Below are 19,897 nucleotides of genomic sequence, written 5' to 3'. Positions count from 1 at the left end.
CACATGAATCAGACTTCGAAAAACCCTAAAATTACAAAAATATGAATAACGTTAGCCTCTTACGAAACAGCGATAATACGGAACATGCAAACACTCTTGACTCGCTCACTCCGTAAATTCACCTACCTCCTCTGCATCATTATGGCAACGATGAGGCGAAATAATTGCCTTTTCTAAGCCATTGTTTTGTCGCTCTCTGGTGTATTTTATACTGCTGGATTTGGCTAGGAAGCGAAAGATGATGAACTTAAAAATATGGAATTAAAAATTATGCAATATGATACCAAAAAAATAAAACTGTAAAACTAACCAAAAATTAGGGACTTGTGTGTCGCCTTATAGAGTCACGGGACAGTTATGGAAAGGTAGAGATGATCCCTACAAAATCGAGGCATCCTTATCTGTCAATTACGTGGTTTATAAAAATAATGTATGTACGAACAGCATAGGAAACTCCTTAAATATTCCGAAATTATTAAAACACACTGTCACCATTGCAAAAGTACCTTGATAAGACAGCAGACACCTACATTAGGTGAAATAATAACATTTCTAATTCTGTAGTTTGCGTACAACTGCCAAAATTAAAAATTGGGTAGTTATCAAAATACTGGAAACTTTTTAAAAGGTAATATATCCATCTAGAATATTAAACACTGTTAATCATTAGTAACCAGTATTATGAACCATTATTTCCTAGTTCTATAAAAATACGTTTTTATATAAGCTTATGACTGTATATCAAGGAGGTTGCTTTCAAATCTCCCTGATTAGTACACGTCGGCTCTACATAAAGTTGTGTTTATTGTTCATCTGTGACAACCTTGTACTCACCAATCAGAAACGTTTGGCTGGTGTTGTTTGTAACACGAAGGTCAAAGATAATAACGTGATCAGATGAATGTAATTTGATAGACACTAGACAGTGTTTTTGTTAAAATTTGGGGTTGGACTGTTCAGTGTCATTTTTATTAAAGTTTTTTGCTGCTGACGGTGGTATATGTTTGATCTTTGCTTATTACTTTTCAGAGAAAATGAGCTAAGCTTTTACGTTTGTAGAAGTATGGTGCAGTAGTTTGAAAGTGTTTGAAGAATTTTATGATGTTAATGTCTAGCTGTTACTTGGCCGGTAAGCACAGTATCGTGATTTGTCAGATTGTGTTACGAACAAAAGTTTATTTTCAGTGATAGCGTTGTCATGATTATTATTCGCTGATTACCCATAAACAGCTTGCTGTGCATCGTAATTGCTCCACACCCATCTTCGAAAACAGTGTCACTGATACCGTGATATTTGTTTTTAAATTTTCAGTAATATTGCCCGTATTCATTACCAAATTCGAGAAATGACAATCACAAGTGAAGCAGGGCCTTCCCGTAGTGGCAGTGAACCAGGACCTTCCAGAAGTAACAATGGCGAGGAAAAAGAAAAAGACAAGGAAAAAGACGAACGAATGTTCGAATGTAACATTTGTTTAGATACTGCAAGAGATGCTGTAGTGAGCTTGTGTGGTCATCTGTTTTGGTATGTTGCTACGGTTTTGTGGCGTTTCCTACTTTGTTATAACTACACACACACACACACACACACAGGAATAGCATAGAAGCAGATTCTCCTTCCAGTGTACCGGTATTCTTAGTTATGTTACCATCTGTCATCTGCTGGTTAATATCAAATAGTTTATCGTGTCTTCGTAACTACTATTCCGCATATTCAGTGATTTAGTGTTTCCAATTCACATTGTTGTGAAACACTTCCCCTTTGGTTCTTATTCAGATATACAAGAACCCAGATCTGATTAGCAGGATGGTTGTAAAACTGCTGCTATTAAATTTTTTTATGTTGGATAGACTGATATATTTGAGGAGGTAGTTCTTAGGAAGCTTCACTACTGATAATTCTTTTCTTTAGTGCCTCCCACTATTGTTTTAGTAGTATTATTCCATTGACAGAATTGTTACTGGTTTTATTGACCATACCCATAACACCAATGAAGCAGAGTGGCACAGTGGTTAGCACACTGGACTGGCATTTGGGAGGACAATGGTTCAAACCTTCATCCGGCCATCCTGATTTAGGTTTTCTGTGATTTCCCTAAATTGCTTCAGGCAAATGCGGGGATGATTCCTTTGAAAGGGCATGGCCGATTTCCTGCCACCAACCTTCCCTAATCCGATGGGACCAAATTACCTCAAAAAATTTTCATTAGCATATTGTACTGTAATGTTCACTATAACAAAATTTTTGAACCTGTGAAACTATCTGTATAAAAACTACCATTTAGATCCAACTGTCACTTTAACACATTGGTCAAGTAATTCAAAACTGTGGAGCAGAGATACCTAACAAGAAAACCGATAACTATTACACTAGAGCCTACCGTAAAACCACTCACTTTTGTATAGCACTTGTATATAAAACAATTGCTAGACAGATGTCTGTGAAAAATTCAGGATGGTCGGATAGATATTTGAGATTATTGTGTAGTCTTGATGTAATGATGTGGCAAATGTGCACAATTAGGGGTAGAACATTGAGAATAATGATAAGACTTAGTACAGTAAAAGTTTTCACATAATAGATTTCATGTTAATTTGTTTGTGTCAGGAGGTTTAGGAGATAGTTTCGGTAGGTTCAATGTTTCCATTAAAAACTTAATTCACTGTTCAGATTTAACTGTGGATAGTAGATTTATATGGGACTCAAAAATTAGTATTTGGTTGTGTTATTTTGCTACTGGTATGAAATTAGCGGCAGGCATTTAGTATATTGAACAGATGTCAACAAATTAAAGGACATGTTATTGGCAAGCTATTACAAATTGAAATTTATCTTGTTATTTCATACCACCATCAGCATTAAACAGTGGAGATTCCACCTTTTTGTAGTTTCTGTGTAGGAATTCTCTTTGTGATCTTAATTTATTATTAGCATTGATCTTTATGCTGGAAATATAACTTTCCTATATGCTTAAATATAATTTCTGATATTAAATGTGTATACTGCTTTGTGTTTTGAAACATGATTCTCTTAAGGCTTACATTATTTCAGTTGGCCATGTTTACACCAATGGCTTGAAACAAGGCCAAACCGTCAGATGTGCCCTGTATGTAAGGCTGCAATCAGCAAGGAGAAAGTAGTTCCATTGTATGGAAGAGGGAGCACTAAACAAGAGGATCCTAGGTAAGTTTGTTGCTGCGTAGTTCATGATTACTTCATGCAGTTGTATATGACTGTGTCTACTTGTTGCTGGCTTATCTGACCTGTTTCCTTTGCTTGGAAGATGGTAGAGATTACGTTGGGAAATACGGAAGCGTCCGATCCCGCCCATCTGCTTTGACCCATGACGTCACAAATATGGCTGAAACGACCATAAACCATGATACCAATATGGCGCATATAAGCTCATTATGTACACATTATAAAGACGAAAATACATCGAAAAACAAACACCCACACGTTCCACAAAAAGCCTAATGACACTAACGGGACAAGCGCGGGAGATTGGGGGATTTTGGGTGGGGACAAACTAAATATAAACAAATATATTAAAACAAAGATTCCAAGACTTACCAAGCGGGAAAGCGCCGGAAGACAGGCCCAATAAAATAACACACAAACACACACACACAATTTCTAGCTTTCACAACCAACGGTTGCTTCTTCAGGAAAGAGGGAAGGAGAGGGAAAGACGAAAAGATGTGGGTTTTAAGGGAGAGGGTAAGGAGTCTTTGCACTCGCGTGCGCACACACACACACACACACACACACACACACACACACACACACACACACACACACACACACACACACATACACATGTATATATACAGACACAAGCAGGCCGAGTTGCCGTGCTCTATGCAGCATGCACGTCCTACGCTGCGTAGCTAAATCCTCATCCGCCCTCTTTTAAGCAAAGTGTGAATCACAATAGCAACATGCATTACATCACTATACGCATCTTTCCCAGTGCGTTTGAATGATTGTAAAAAATGTATAGCGTTCCATTTAAAAAACATGTACTTGCCACATTATCTTCGTCAGTATAAATGTTGTTGCCCCATAGTCCACTATGATTCGCCGAAAACCACATGCCGATATGTGCAATCACCCATGGAATAAAGGGGGTGTTATGTCTTACGCGACTCACCCTGTGTAGCACAGTAGCAGCTCCCAATCCCGTAAATTGGGGTCAAACACTTCCCTTATAGCTCAAAAACATCTCCAGATACCAATACCAACATTCATGGCTGTGAATGGGATCGAACACTTCCCTTGACCTATATAGCTCAAGAGCAGCTCCCGATCCCATAAATTAGGATCAACAGGGTGTATACGACCCGGGCGATCTGGGAAAAACCCGGGAATTTTTTCGTCCTAGAGAAAACGTGGAAAAACCCAGAAATTGTTTAGAATTCCGGGAATTTTTCATTCTTGTAGTTTTCAGTAAAATTTTTGTGATTTTGGCTGGTAAGAACTGATACTCTACTGCAGAATAATTCTGCAGCAACAAAACATGGACAACAGAAAAATAGAAAATGGAAATGAAATTTAAGTTGCAAAGGAAATGAGTCAAAGGCTTTAGAAAGACTGCAATGCTTCCTAACAACAAATAGCCTCTGATGAGTGTGACATGACAACTGTTTAAATTACATTCATTTGAGCAGTTACGGGCAGGCTCCTGGGCTTGCGCAGTTGCTTCTGGTTACAGAGGTGCTACTATCTAGTATTGTCCTGGTTCGGAAATATCGTAGATCCGGAGCTGATGCACAGAGCAGTCAGAGTTGTGGTGGGGAAGTCGGTCGTCTTCACGTGACCTGTGTTTATGTTCAGTGATTTTGTTGTTTCCTCTTCGTTTATTGCTCTCACGTTAAATGAAAACAAAACAGATTTTTGTGGCCTGGAGCTAGCAAATAAATAAAAATACGCTCGCATAATCACGGAAGGCTGAAATATGTTATTAGTTTCAGATTTTATTTCCACCTTTCTGACAGTTGAGCATTTTGTCAGTTTCCTAAAGAGATTTGGCTTTTTTAAATCTTTTCCGCTGAGGCAGTCAGTTTATTTGAAACAAAGTGTTTAATTTCAGTATTGGCGAGTTTCAACAGTTTGCTGCATTTCAAGTGCACGCATGGCATTATGCCATAATAAAGAACGAAACATAAAATAATACAGTACTGGTACTCCAAGAAAATTTGCATCCGAACCTGGACATGTGAATGTGCACATTAAGCCGAATTATGCATTTTAGTATGGTTCACGAAATTCCGATGCTCTTGAAGTATCCTCTGATATCTTGTTTCTTTTATGTCATAGTGTAAGATCTTTTAATGTTTTACAAGTAGGAATATCGGGTTTCCTGCGTCGTCATAACTGTGCAAGTGTCGTGATGCCTGTTATCTGATGCTCTCTGGCAACTGCTGAAACAAACCAATTTCTAACATGTCGCAGGAAATGTTGGGATTGGTGTTTTGTAAAGCTTTACATTCAAAATAAATTTCTGTTTATGCATGGTGAACTATGTGCGAGAATGTACAATGAATTTCTTAAATTACGAAGTGTTTGACACTCATTTAAAAATCAACTCTTTGAGGACGACCATTTAGAAGAATTTCGAGCCAGATCATCAGACATTTACATCATTATTAAAAATTTACTGGCTTATTTGTGTGATGTATCTTAAAGCGTAACATGCACAAAAAAGATCAACATTATATGTGGCAGCTTAGCTTCTCTTCTAGCTTATTAATCTTCTTATGTGAATTCTATGTATATTAATTTAAACCTTTAACTTTTTCTTATTTGTGTGTTTGAGCTGCTTAAGTGATCTTGCCATTGACATGACTGCATCATGTGTCTTACACTGTCATTAGCTGGCGAGATCACGTTACATGAGCTATGACTGGCTTACAAAAGCGCATCGAAAACTCGATTTCAATGCTTCGGAAAGTGACATGCGGTGTTTGTTGAAATTCAGATTTATACCTTCGTAACACAAAAATATGCAGCGTACATGTTGCTGCACATCAAGGGTCTTTCAAAACGTTTTCCCCCCCTCCTGAGTTTCATTTTCTAATGTACCGGGAAATGCTACATCGGTATATAAAACCATAAACACTCAAGGGATTGATGAGTTTTCCAGTGCTAAAGAAGAGTATACTGTTACTGAACACAGTTACTGAACACAGTTACTGAACACAGAAAAAGTTATTTTCACCCAGGACCTATATAGCTGAAAAACACCTCCCAATACCAATATCAACAATCACAGCCACAAATTTCAATAAAACACTTCCCTCGACCCCAACACACAACACATACACTAAAAACAAAAAAATAAAATCTTACCACAAAAAAGTTCCGGCACCACAAACTGGGTTGGCCACTACAATCATATACGGGCATGCGCGCGCGCGCCCACACACACACACACACACACACACACACACACACACACACACACACACACACACACACACACACACACACACAAACCAACAAAAAAATACTCAACGAAAAGAAAATCACCCACCCCACCCTGAGCTGTAGCCACCCACCCAGACCACCCTAACCAACCACTTTCAGCCTATACATTTTACTAACAGCCCTTAAAAACCCGAAAAACACAATAGCAGGGACACCCTTCTGCCAACAGTACTCATCTAAATGAGACTGAAGGTTGGAAGAGTGCCTCTTCCCCCTCCCAAAAACTGACTTAACAGCCCCTCTCGTTGATGCTGTAGAATGCTTTCGTTGTAAACACACCAGGATCTATACCAGCTCTCTCAAACACTTCTGCCATTATTTCCATTATTGTAACATAAAACACCAATACATCACATAGCAAAATCTTATGTTGGCTTCATACACCCAATTCTTAGCAGCTGATGTTTTGAATTGAATGTCAGTTTGACAGCTGTCACAAAAAAGTGTATATTACACACAATACCATCTCTGTCATTGTTGTCATATAATCTTTAAAGATTTATTGCCACAGTTACCACATGCACACGAATTACTAATAATATAACACAAAATTTCTAAATCAATTATCCTAAAACCACTATTCACTTTGTCTTTAGTGGGCTGAAACTCTTCACCAGTTCTAAGTTTCTTCTGTGAACTGCTCATAATCTTAGCTTCACAATTATTTTCTAGTGAATTATGTTGACTCACTTGTAGAAACTGTTGATTCACACATAAATGGTGAGCTGTAGCCACTTTCTTAAACATTTTATCACTATACCTTGGTATTTTAAATGGTAAATCACACCAAAAAACAATCTTGAACACATTCGTAATCCTCATACTAACAGCAGAACTGAAATGTTTATATTTCTGCACCACAGACAGTAACAGCTGCCAAAGATAGCTAGCGAAAGGCAAAGATAACACAACTTACACGGGTCCACAGCATTCTATAATCTTCCGATGCTTTTATGACAGCAGGAAGTAATAAAACGTCACAAAGAGGAGGCTTTCTTGAAGACCCAACAGCTGCTTCCCCTGGCCTGGTATAGGTTTATAGATGACATCTTTGTGGTCTGGACTCATGGTGAAGAAACACTCCTTAATTTCCTCCATAACCCCAACTCCTTTTCGAATCTGAATTTCACCTGGTCCTTCTCCAAAACCCAAGCCACCTTCCTGGATGTTGACCTTCATCTTGTTGAAGCTCACATCCACACCTCTGTCCATATCAAACCCACCAACAAACAACAGTACCTTCACTTTGATAGCTGCCATCCATTCCACATCAAACGCTCCCTTCCCTACAGCCTAGGTATTCGTGGCAAATGTATCTGCTCCAGTGACGAATCCCTCAACAATTACACCAATAACCTGACCAGTGCTATCCTCTCCCGCAACTATCCTGCAGACCTTGTACACAAACAGATCTCCCGAGCAATACATTCCTCTCCGTCCAACAACAATATTCCTGCCCTCAGACCACACAGAAGCATCCCCCTTGTCACCCAATATTATCCTGGCCTCGAATACATCAATAAATTACTCCTCCAGGGATATGACTTTCTCAAGTCAACCGCTGAAATGAGATCATCCCTTGACAAAATTCTCCCCACACCACCCAGAGTTGCCTTTCGTCGTCCCCCTAACCTCCGTAACATCCTTGTTAAACCCTACAATATTCCCAGACTACCTTCTCTACCCAGCGGTTCCTACCCCTGTAACCGACCCCGCTGCAAAACCTGCCCCATGCATCCCCCCAGAACCACCTACTCCAGCCCCGGTACTGGTAAAACACACACAATTCAAGGCAGGGCCACATGTGAAACTACACATGTCATTTATCAGCTGACATGCCTGCACTGCACAGCCTTTTACATTGGTATGACAACTAGACTGGATGAGCGCATGAACAGACACATACGAACTGTCCGCCTAGGAGATGTCCAATACCCAGTAGCGGAGCATGCCCTCCAGCATAATTCTAGGGACCTGCTACACCGTATGTGCCATTTGGCTTCTCCCATCCAACACCAGTCCCTCTGAACTGCGGAGATGGGAACTTGCACTCCAGCACATCCTTTCATCCCGCCATCCCCCTGGACTGAACCTACGTTAAACAACCTCACTCCTATTTACTTTTCAGTCTTCTCCTCTTTCCCTTTCCTCTTTAGCCATTCATGCATCTTTTCATCCTACATCTTTATACTATACACCTCTTTACTTCTGTATGCATCCTCTGGTTTGAAGCTGGCATAGTACCTACAGTAGAATATCTTTGACTTCCCTCTGACAACCATGCCTCCATCCTTGCTACCTTCCCTGTTTTCCTTTCCCTGTTGCTTCATAACCTGGGTTGTGAGTAACTAAATCCACTTTCCATTCTTCCCTTTCTTTCCCCCTCTCTCCTCCCTGATGAAGGAACATTTATTCCGAAAGCTAGGAACTTAAATTTTCGGTTGTTTTTTGTGTTTCAATCGGCTGTACTGAGCTGAGGTAAGTACTGGCCAGCCCCTCTATCTCTTTGTTAGTAATTGTTTCACATCTTTATATGAGATTTTCCATTAATTAGTTAGATCACCTATATGGTCCACATTCTTCATTGTTTTGTCCCTTTTGTTAGCTCTCTTCTCCAGTGATTTTTTATATATATAAAGTAAATATTTTCGTCACCAACTGTGCTAGTTTCATTTGCCTCCTATTGTCTTGTTCCGTTTATAGTCCACTTCTCTTTTTCTATTTATTGATTTATTTATTTAACATTCCATTATTTAACGTTCGTTATTCGCTGTTTTCCAGCCAACAATCACTGCCAACAATCTCTTCCACACCTATCAGTATCATCCAATTCCGTTGATTTCGTGTTGCTGGTGATATTTTTGTGCCATTGCCTATATTTCTCTGCCACAGGAAACATTTTTTGGAACATTTCTGTGCCACGCGCGAACTTTTTTGCGGCACGCGCGATCTCTTTTTTTCGCGACTCGCTGTCTCTGTTTTTGAGCAGCGTGTGTTCTTTTTCCCCTGATCTTGACATATTGCTTGGTCTGGTCAACTTTTTTCTTATTTGGTGGTCTTTCTTTGGTATTTAACATTACCGACACAATTTCTTTCTTTCTCGCCCTTCCTTCCGTGTTTTATTCCTTCTTATGATTACTATTTTAACTTTAGTTATTTAATTTCCCTACCCACCAGTTCCCACTATGTACCCTGATCCTATACCACATTATTTACATTCTGATATTCTTTAGAACTACCTGGAGGTAGAATTTTTTTTTGAATCGTTTTTGACAAATTTTGCCTACATCTCCTTTAATGATATGCGGTTACGATAGCTAATAATTATCATATACACTTCATTGTGTTGAATATTTACATATTTTCTGACAGATTTATTAGTACCTTTTGAATGAAAATATGCTTAAGACTTTTTTTTTCCCTCTGCTTACTTGTGAAGACCATTTCACTTGGAATTTGTGGAAGATCCATTAGTAAATCTGATTTTGTTTGTAAATATGTATTGTATATTATTGTTTTCTGTCATGTTCATCATGCTGGAGAATCATCTTGTTATATATCTATAGAATGAAAAGTACATCATATCTCATCTAATCCCAACCTGTTCTGCAGCTTGTTGTATCTACCCTCATTCCTTTTCTCTTTAATTCCATCTCGGCTACTTCCCAGGAGACATGACCTTACTGTAGGCACCTGCTTACCAGGCAGGAGAATTCCCATAACCATTGTGGCTAGGGGCTATGCCAGTAGTTACAAAGCTAATTGTAGGGTCACCCAAGTCAGACATTTCTCAGTGGAGGGACCGGAAAATTAATGTCACATAACCTACTTAAGGAAGGGCTGTGTTTTTTTCCAGGAAGCTCTAGCAACAGTGGTTGGATAAAGGCACAGCGACCCTGGGTTTCCGAAGATGGGGCTGGCCAGCACCACCTAACCTCTTCTTCCATAAATTCTGGACCTACTTCAGGGATCATCATTAGGCTCACCAGTGGATTGTTGTATTTTAGGAGTGCAGGACTACTGCCCGTACAGGAAGGGTGATGTTACTAGAGACAAGGCTAAAGGTGGAATGGCTGTTTTTCTCAGTGATAGATGACACTCTTCACCTTTTCCTCTTACCATGGCGTTATAAGCAGTTGCAGTGGAAGTTTTCATATCAGTTAAGATCACAGTGTGTTCTTTACGTCTTTCGCCACCTTCACGTACTGGGCAGTGAGGAAGGTTACACCCTGATACCGTTCAGAAGGCATTAACAACGGACTTAGTACATACCACTTCACACCATCAGGAGCCCACTAAGCTGTCCTCTCTACCCATGCAACCAACTCTTCTCATAAGTAAGGACAACTATTAAAAAGTCATTCAAAATCGAAGAAAGTGGCAGCAGATTCATTGGATCGGTAAGCACTCTCACTTTCTGATTGTGGATACTAATTTCCACGTGGAGGAACTAAAGTGCTTGGCACCATCTGTGTAGTGTTTACTCTGACCTCTTCTCTAAATCACCATCACCAAGGGAGAAGGACAAGAACAGCTGATGCTAATCAATGACTCACACAGGTCTTTCTGTATTGGAGTGAAACTTAGATGAGTACTGATTGCATTTGGAGGAATTATAGATCCTGGTCCAGAAAAGATTGTTCTTCATCTACTTACAAGAAACTCATTTTAAATTCTTCATCATATCTGCATTAAAGGACTACCACCTGCAGAGGTAGGATGATGATACTGGAGACAGGGCAAAGGGTGGAATGGCTGCTTTCATCAAAGACAGATGACACTCCTCACCAATACAGCCAGTTGCTGTGGAAGTTCTCACACCAGTCAAGATCAGAGTGTATTCTTTACATTTCCCACCTCGTGATCTGTTGGATGCAGATGCACTGACAGAACTCTTCCAGGCACTCTACGCCCATTCCTATTCATGGATGACCTCAGTGTACACAATGTGCTATGGGGCTTAGCTACCACTTGCTGCAGGGGTCAAATTATCGAGCACCTCATCCGGTTAGAGTGTATTTGCTGTTTGACTTCTGCTTAGATGACATAATTTTCTACATTTATAGGGTCATCTTCACTCAGTGACATCTGTATTTGCTCCCCAGTTTCTACAGACTCAGTTCAGTGGGAAGTGGCCACAAATTTCCAGTCCAGTGACCACTTTCTGGTCTAGATCCAACTGCTGACTTCGATGGAGGTAGTCAGGAGACCACAAAGAAGGATGCTTCAAAGGATAGATTGGTCACAGTACAATCAACATGCCACCTTCAAACTGCAGGAATGTGCTCAGGAGATGATAAAGCCTGTTACCTGTACAATCCATTGAAATGCCACCATTTGCATTCCCCAGTCTGGCAATCACCTCAGGTGACAGCATGCTTTTTGGTGGATTGAAGAATGATGCTCAGCCATCAAAATCAGACCCACAACTATACAGGTATTTGAACACCATCCTACTACAGAAAACGTGTGCCTTCGGATCAGTAAGAGCACGAGTGAGATTAGTGATAAGAGAATGGAAGGGGAACTCTGAGAAGGAATTCTTGATGTCCATTAATTATTTCGCTTCCACTACACAAGTTTGGGACTCGGATTGATTTCAGACAAGGGCAGTACACCTCATCTTAGAGTCGTGCTGAGAAATAGAATCTTGGTGGACATGTCCAAAGACATGGCTCAGGTTTTAGTTGAAATTGTTTTTACCATCAATGCATCACTTGAACTGTTTCCTTAGTTTCAGATGTTCTGTAAGATATGTGTAGATGAGGAGGTTCTGCTGTTTCAGGTGTAATGAGATGGTCTACAATTTTGCATGTTTCGCGATTGGAACCATCTCTGCACCTGGCCAGAGACACTGCCCCAGGAACAGATCAGATTCATTATGCCATGCTTTCGGAGCCAAAGACGAAGTCCTATCTTATTTCAATCAAACATGTTTTGGTGGACAGTGCCCTGTCACTTGGAAGGAAGCACTATTAATTCCCTTATGGAAACCAGGCAAGAAATGTGCCAACCCTAATAGTTGTCGGACTGTATCCCTTATCAGCTGAATAAGACAGACATTAGAGCGCAAGTTCAGTATCTGCCTCATGTGGCTCCTCTGATGCTGAGATCACCTTTGCTTCTACTAGTGTGGTTTCATGTGTTGCTGTTCTGCCTTTAACAACTTAATTCTTCTGGAGACTGAGATACAGAAGTCTTCCTTACACTGCAGTCATTTAGTCACTATGTTTTTCAATCTTGAAAAAGCATAAGAAACCACATACATAAATAAAACATCCTTCACCAACTTCATGAATGGGGACCTTGTGGATGTGTGCCACTCCTTAGTCAATCAGTTATCAAAGAAAGCCACCTTTACTTTCCCATTGATGATTATTGCTTTGTTCAAGAGAAATGAGTCCCTGAGGTAGTGTACTAAGTGCCACACTGTTCGCAGTTGCTATCAATGGCATCTCCTCTGCAGTGAGGAGCCCAGTTAGAAGGTCTTTGTTTGTGGATAACTTCATGACCTTCTACTCCTACAATTGTACAGTGTCCGTGAGGCAACTTCAGCTGACCATAAGAAGGTGGAAACGAGGCCCAGTAAAACTAGTTTTAGGTTCTCTCTTGAGAAGACTACTTGTGTCAACTTTAACCATGCTCATCGTACTTTTCACCCACTGTAACTCACAACTGGGGACACTGTTTTAAATTTTAAGGGCAGTATCTGCCTTTTGGGCCTACTATTTGACTTGAAATGAACCTGGCTCCAACAGCTGACACATCTGTGAACAAAGGGCTTCAAATCACTGAATATTTTGAAATGCCTCTACAGAAAGCAGGTCCTACCTCCTGTGTGTGTGTGTGTTTTTTTTTTCCTACATATCAAGTTATGTAGGGCCAAATTGAGGAGCAAATCTCCGAGGTCATGGAAAGTGTCAGTACATGAAATTACAACAGATAAAAATAAAATGTTTATGAACCCAAAAAAAGTCAAGCCATAAGTTTACTTAAATCCAATCAACAATACAACAAGAATCCGCTTATGTTTCAAGGATCTCCTCGACAGAATAGAAGAAGTGACCAATGAGGAAACTCTTCATTTTCTATCTGAAAGCACGTGCATTACTGCTAGGATTTTTTAATTTTTGTTTTAGCTTATTGAAAATGGATGAAGCAGTATATTGGGGTTGGGTTGTTTTGGGGAAGGAGACCAGACAGCGAGGTCATCGGTCTCATCAGATTAGGGAAGGACGGGGAAGGAAGTCGGCTGTGCCCTTTAAAAGGAACCATCCCGGCATTTGCCTGGAGCGATTTAGGGAAATCACGGAAAACCCAAATCAGGATGGCCGGACGCGGGATTGAACCGGCGTCCTCCCGAATGCGAGTCCAGTGTCTAACCACTGGCGCTACCTCGCTGGGTGAAGCAGTATATTGCACACCTTTCTGCACAAGAGTTAAAGAAGTCCGATCCAATTGCAGGTTTGATTTCTGCCAAGTATTAACTGAGTGAAAGTGTCTTATTCTTGGGAATAAGCTAATATTGTTAGTAAAAAATGACAGTGTACGGGGTTTGTCCAGCTGCAGATTACAAAACGTTTCAAGCAAATGTTCTTTAGCTGTCTGGGGAACATCAATCAGCTTGGTTGCCTTCGTTGTAGCTTTTTTTACAAAGATATGAACATTGGTATGACTTTTTTAAATGGCACCCTGTATTTTTTATTCATTAATTCATTTCCTCTCCTAAAGACCCATTAAAAATGTATCACAATGTACCATTCACTGAAACACAACATTAATTAATTACATAACACAACATTGATTTTGAGCCCAAGGTCACAAACTCGACCACTTCCTGGAGTTTTCAGAAAGCAAATGAAAAGTAAGTAAAAACATAACACAAAATTGTCTTTGACTCTTCTGTACCGTTGCCCAGGAGTAGAACATTCAAAAGTGCTCAAAGTGGTGACCCTGGACACCAATAAACTGGTGCACATGTTGAATGAAAGAATTATATACTGCTTCCTGTGTTGCCTGTTGAAAAGAATTACAAGCAACCACGATACATTCCTGCATGTCCTCTGGAGTTGGAATATCACAATATACAACGTCTTTAATGCATCCCCAAAGAAAAAAGGTCCAAATGATTTAAATCAGGAGACCTAGCAGGCCAAGTAACTGTTCCTCCTCGACCAATCCACTTAGCAGGATACCTTCAGTTCAGAACACGACATGTGCGCAAGGCATTATGTGCTGGACATCCATTGTGTTGACACCACATAAGGATTCTGGTTCTTAGCGGCACTTCATAAAGAAGAGGCGGAACAATTTGTCTGAGGAAGTTGGCATATGCAGTGCCTTTTAGACTGCCATTAATGAAATAAGGGCCAATAATTGTAGTACCAAGCACCCCTCACCAGACTTTAACTCTCCATTTACGCTGATGGTCCACCTGTTGAAGCCATCGTGGGTTGTCACTGGATCAGTAATGCATGTTTGTTATATTTACCTGTGCTTTGTTTGAGAAGGAACAGTCATCAGTAAATAGAACATTGGAGAAGTAGTTCGGGTTGGTGAGGATTTGCTGCTGTGCCCACTCACAGAACTGTACACAATTCTGGAAATCATTCCCATGCAATTCTTGATGTAGTTGTACATGCTAAGGATGGAACCAGTGACATGTAAGAATACCATGTACACTGGTTTTAGGAATGCTAATCTTGTGTTAAAGTTGCCGTGTGCTCACATGTGGATTCATAGCAACAGAAGCGAGAACAGTAACTTTAGGAGCTTCGTCTGTGTAAGTGCTATGACGATTGCATTGTCGTGGGTTGAAACTTCCTGTTTCCTGAAGCGTTGCAACAAGACGAGAAAACATCCGTTAGGAAGGTGGGCTATTTTCAGGATATCACTCTCTGAACAGTTCCACTGCCTGTGTAGCATTTCGCCTACCTTCAACGACAACAATAAAAGAAACGTTATGTTGATGCAGTTTGTAAGAAGAACAGCCTTTACTATATCCCAACTCTACACAACAGTATTTAAAAGGACTAAATTACTGTACCAAATGTACCCGTACATAAGAAATTAGTATTGCAATTACTGTTCTGCTAACTTATATTCCCCGTAGATGAGTAGCAGTTCTACTTTCTCTTCATTGGTGTGCATTCTACTCACACAACTGTTCAACTGACGGTGGTTGATGGAATGATGGGTGTGCATTCTCCTTATGTTTACATTTGTCCTCTGTCAATGTCAGCATGTGGATGTGTTCCAATTACTCAGAGTACCTGCACTAAGCGCTGGGAGAGTCAACGTCAATGTTGTGTTATGTAATTAATAACGTTGTTTTTCAGTGAATGGTACACTGTGATACATTTTTGAATAGGCTTTTAGGAGAAGAAATGAATTACTGAATGAAAAATACAGGGTGCCATTTAAAAAAAGTCATACCGCTCTTCATATCTTTGTAAAAAAACAAAGCCACAATGAAGGCAATCGTGCTGATTGATGTCCCCCTGATGGCTAAAGAGCATTTGCTTGAAAAATCTGCACCAACAATTGTTTAGGGTGCTCAAGATAAATGACACATCCTGTATATTGAGAGGCCAATGTCAAAGTACCCAGACTCATGAACAGGGGTCGACAAGAGGTTCGTGAACTTAACATTACTTATTGACCAAACCACCCGTTTCTGAGCCAAAAATACCCTTTTAGAATGTGAAGAATTACCCCAAAACATAATACCATATGACATAAGCAAATGAAAATAAGCAAAGTAGACTAATTTTCGTGTGGAACGATCACTTACTTCAGGTACTGTTCGAATAGTAAAAATGGCGGCATTAAGCCTTTGAACAAGATCCTGAACATGGGCTTTCCACGACAGTTTACTATCTATCTGCATCAGATCATATGGATTTAGGAGATCTACCAACATCCTTTTTCTTGCAACATCATATTCAGAATTAATATTGAAGCCACCACATATAACTAATTTCTGCGACTTCCTATAAAGTGAATCAAGAACCCTCACTAGCTTGAGCAGAAATGCCCTGAAGTCAGAGTTAAGGGACCTACAAACAACAACAACTAGAAGTTTAGTTTCACTATGTTCAACTGTCTGTGCAGAACATTCAAATATCTGTTCAGTGCCGTGCCATGATATGTCTATGGACTCAAATGGAATTCTGTTTTGTACATACATGGCCACTCCCCCACCCCTCAAGGAACTCCTTGGAAAACAGCCAGTTAAAGTGCATCCTGGTAAAGGAAGTCTCCGAATCGCCAAATTATTTAAATGGTGCTCCGATATACCAATAATTTCAGTCAGCATCTATAAGCAGTTCACTAACTTCATCTGTAATAATGCTTATATTTTGATTAAATATGCCAATTCCTTCTCTACTTGGAAACATGGCGTCCTCTGAAAGTGAGCCCTTAGGTAGAGGGACTTCCTCTAAGCAGCTATACCTATCAGCTGACTTCAGTCTAAAAAAGGTGCAGCTCTAACACCAACTACTACTGCAATGTGAGAGAAATTCTGCCGGAATTTGTACAGAGGCACAAACTGTGTTCAGAAAGGATAGATTAAAGTATATGGTGGTGTGTTTGTGCCTGTTAGTAGTAGTTTATCTTGCAGTGAAGTTGAAATAGATAGTTCCTGCTAATTACTATGGGTGAGGTTATACTCGACAACCGTACCAAAATAATAGTTGGCTCCTTCTACCAATCCCCCAACTCAGATGATATAATAGCTGAACGGTTCAAAGAAAACTTAAATCTCATTACAAATAAGTACCCCACTCATACAGCTATAATTGGTGGAGACTTCAATCTACCCTTGATTTGTTGGCAAAAATACATGTTCAAAGCCGGTGGTAGACAGAAAACATCTTTCGAAATTGTACTAAATGCTTTCTCTGAGAATTACTTTGACGAATTAGTTCATGAGCCCACACAAATTGTAAATGGTTGCAAAAACACACTTGACCTCGTAGCCCCAAATAATCCTGATCTAATAGAGAGTGTCATGACGGATACAGGGATTAGTGAACACAAGATCATTGTATCAGGCTCGAAACCTTATCAACCAAAACCACTAAAAATAAATGCAAAATATATCTGTTTAAAACAGCAGATAAAAATTCGCCTGATGCCTTCCTAAGAGAATGTCTCCATTCCCTCCAAGCTAATTATAGAAGTGTAGACCAGATATGGCTCAACTTCAAAGATACAGTATCGACAGCAATAGGTAGATTCATTCTGCGTAAGTTAATGAGAGACGGGACTGATCCACCATGGTACACAAAATATGTTGGAACACTGTTGCAGAAGCAACGAAAAAAGCATGCCAAATTCAGAAGAATGCAAAATCCCCAAGACTGGCTAAGTTTCATGGAAGCTCAAAATTTAGTGTGTATGTCAATGGCACATGCTTTTAATGGTTTTCACAATGGAACATTGCCTCAAAATATGGTAGAAAACCCAAAGAGGTTCTGGTCATGTGTAAAGTACACCAGTGGCAAGAAACAGTCAATACTGTCTTATATGAGAATGCAGGCTTTCTTGGCGAATCTTAAAGATAAATTCTTCTCGGGTTGACAATGTCTTTTATCGGTACGTGGATGATACCTTCGCGGTCTGGCCGCACGGCGAAGACACACTAACGGAATTTCTGAACCATCTGGACAGCTTACACGAGAACATCAGGTTCACAATGGAAATGGAAGAAAATGGGTGCCTACCCTTCCTCGATATCCTTATAAAGAAGAAAACTGACGGCACACTGGGACACTCGGTCTACCAAAAGAAAACGCACACAGACCTGTACCTCAACGCCAACAGCTGCCATCACCCAGCACAACGGAAATCCGTGCTCACTACCCTGGTCCGCAGAGCTCATGACATATGCGACAAGGACAGTTTATCTGCTGAGATTCAGCACCTGAAGAAAACCTTCCAGATGAATGGATACTCCGACACGCAGATTAGACGCGCTCTCCATATGAGCAAGAAGAAGAAGGAGAAGAACCTTCAGGAAGATGAGAACAACAAAAGTCTGGCGTTCCTCCTGTACACAGGACCACCCACGGCCAAGATTGCCAGGATACTGGAGAAAAACAAGATTAAAACCATCTTCCATCCTCCAACAAAAATCAGAAATATGCTGGGCTCAATGAAGGACAACTTGGGTCTAAGAACTCCGGGTGTCTACAGTATTTCCTGTGAATGTGGGAAACAATATATTGGGCAGATGCAGCGTTGCATAACGCAACGCATCTCTGAACATTTGAGAAGCGTCCGCCTCGGACAAAAAGAAAAATCCGCGGTAGCGGAGCATAGCCTCAGTGAAGAACACACATTTCAGTTTGAAGAAACCAAGAGACTGTGTAGAGCGAAAGGTTTCTGGGACTCAGTTATTAAAGAGGCAGTGGAGATACGGGTTAGTGACAACCTAGTCAATCGGGACAGTGGCTTCCACCTCAGCAGCACGTGGAATACAACATTATCAAGAATGAGACGAGAGCGCTCCGATGGAGGTAGGTCGGTGGCGGCATATGGAATAAACAGGCCGCACCGAGACGAGACGCCAGGACCCGGCGCCCGCAGCTCCCCCCCACCACGCGCCGCCACGCCGATTCCGCTCGCGCCTGATTGGCCCGACCCGCGCCAAGGATGCAGAGATGCCCGTGGTCCAGCGGCTATAAAGACCCGGACGAGACGTGAACCCGACACTTCGCCTGAAGGTGGCAAGTAAGAAACTTGCTGAAACGTTGCTGGAGAACAACGCATTGACCCGGCTGTCAACCCGAGAAGAATTTATCTTTAGTCAATACTGTCGCTTTGCGATAGTGATAGAAATGTTACCAATGATGGTGCCACTAAAGTGGAGTTACTAAATACAGTTTTCCGTAATTCCTTGACGAAAGAAGATGAAGTAAATATTCCAGAATTCAAAACCAGAACAGCTGTTAGCATGAGTGACATAAAAGTAGATATCTTAGGTGTAAGTAGATATCTTAGGTGTTGCGAAACAACTCAAATCACTTAAGAAAGGCAAGTCTTCCGGTCCAAATGATGTACCAATCAGGTTCCTTTCAGAGTATGCAGACACAATAGCGCCTTTCTTAGCAATCATATACAACCACTCACTCGACAAAAGGTCTGTTCCTAAAGACTGGAAGGTAGCACAGGTCACACCAATATTTGAGAAAGGAAACAGAAGTAACCCATTGAATTGCAGACCCATATCACTGACCTTGCTTTGCAGTAGAATTTTGGAGCATATACTGTACTCGAACATTATGAATCACCTTTAAGAAAATGGTTCATTGATGCATAACCAACAGGGATTCAGAAAATATTGTTCTTGTGCAACACAGCTAGCTCTTTATTCCCATGAAGTAACGAGTGCCGTCGACA

General features: G+C 40.6%; 1 protein-coding gene across 3 annotated transcripts in view; it reads left to right on the top strand.

Moving 5' to 3' along the window:
* Positions 1–801: 801 nt before the first annotated feature.
* The window catches only part of LOC126354467 (E3 ubiquitin-protein ligase RNF185-like), a 65,856-nt gene continuing 46,760 nt past the window's right edge, over positions 802–19,897 (top strand). The window contains exons 1-4 of one of the 3 annotated variants that reach the window (XM_050004177.1): positions 802–903; positions 1,030–1,129; positions 1,313–1,525; positions 3,053–3,184. In XM_050004177.1, the coding sequence (XP_049860134.1) occupies positions 1,347–1,525; positions 3,053–3,184 (311 nt within the window). In that variant the 5' untranslated portion in view covers positions 802–903; positions 1,030–1,129; positions 1,313–1,346. Of the gene's footprint in view, positions 1,130–1,312; positions 1,526–3,052; positions 3,185–19,897 lie in introns of all 3 variants that reach the window. The other 2 variants (XM_050004186.1, XM_050004169.1) reach the window with 2 other exon arrangements.

Source organism: Schistocerca gregaria, chromosome 1 (genome assembly GCF_023897955.1).
Source record: "Schistocerca gregaria isolate iqSchGreg1 chromosome 1, iqSchGreg1.2, whole genome shotgun sequence".
In the NCBI taxonomy this organism is placed as follows: Eukaryota; Metazoa; Arthropoda; class Insecta; order Orthoptera; family Acrididae; genus Schistocerca; species Schistocerca gregaria.
This window is presented reverse-complemented; position numbering and strand designations above follow the sequence as displayed.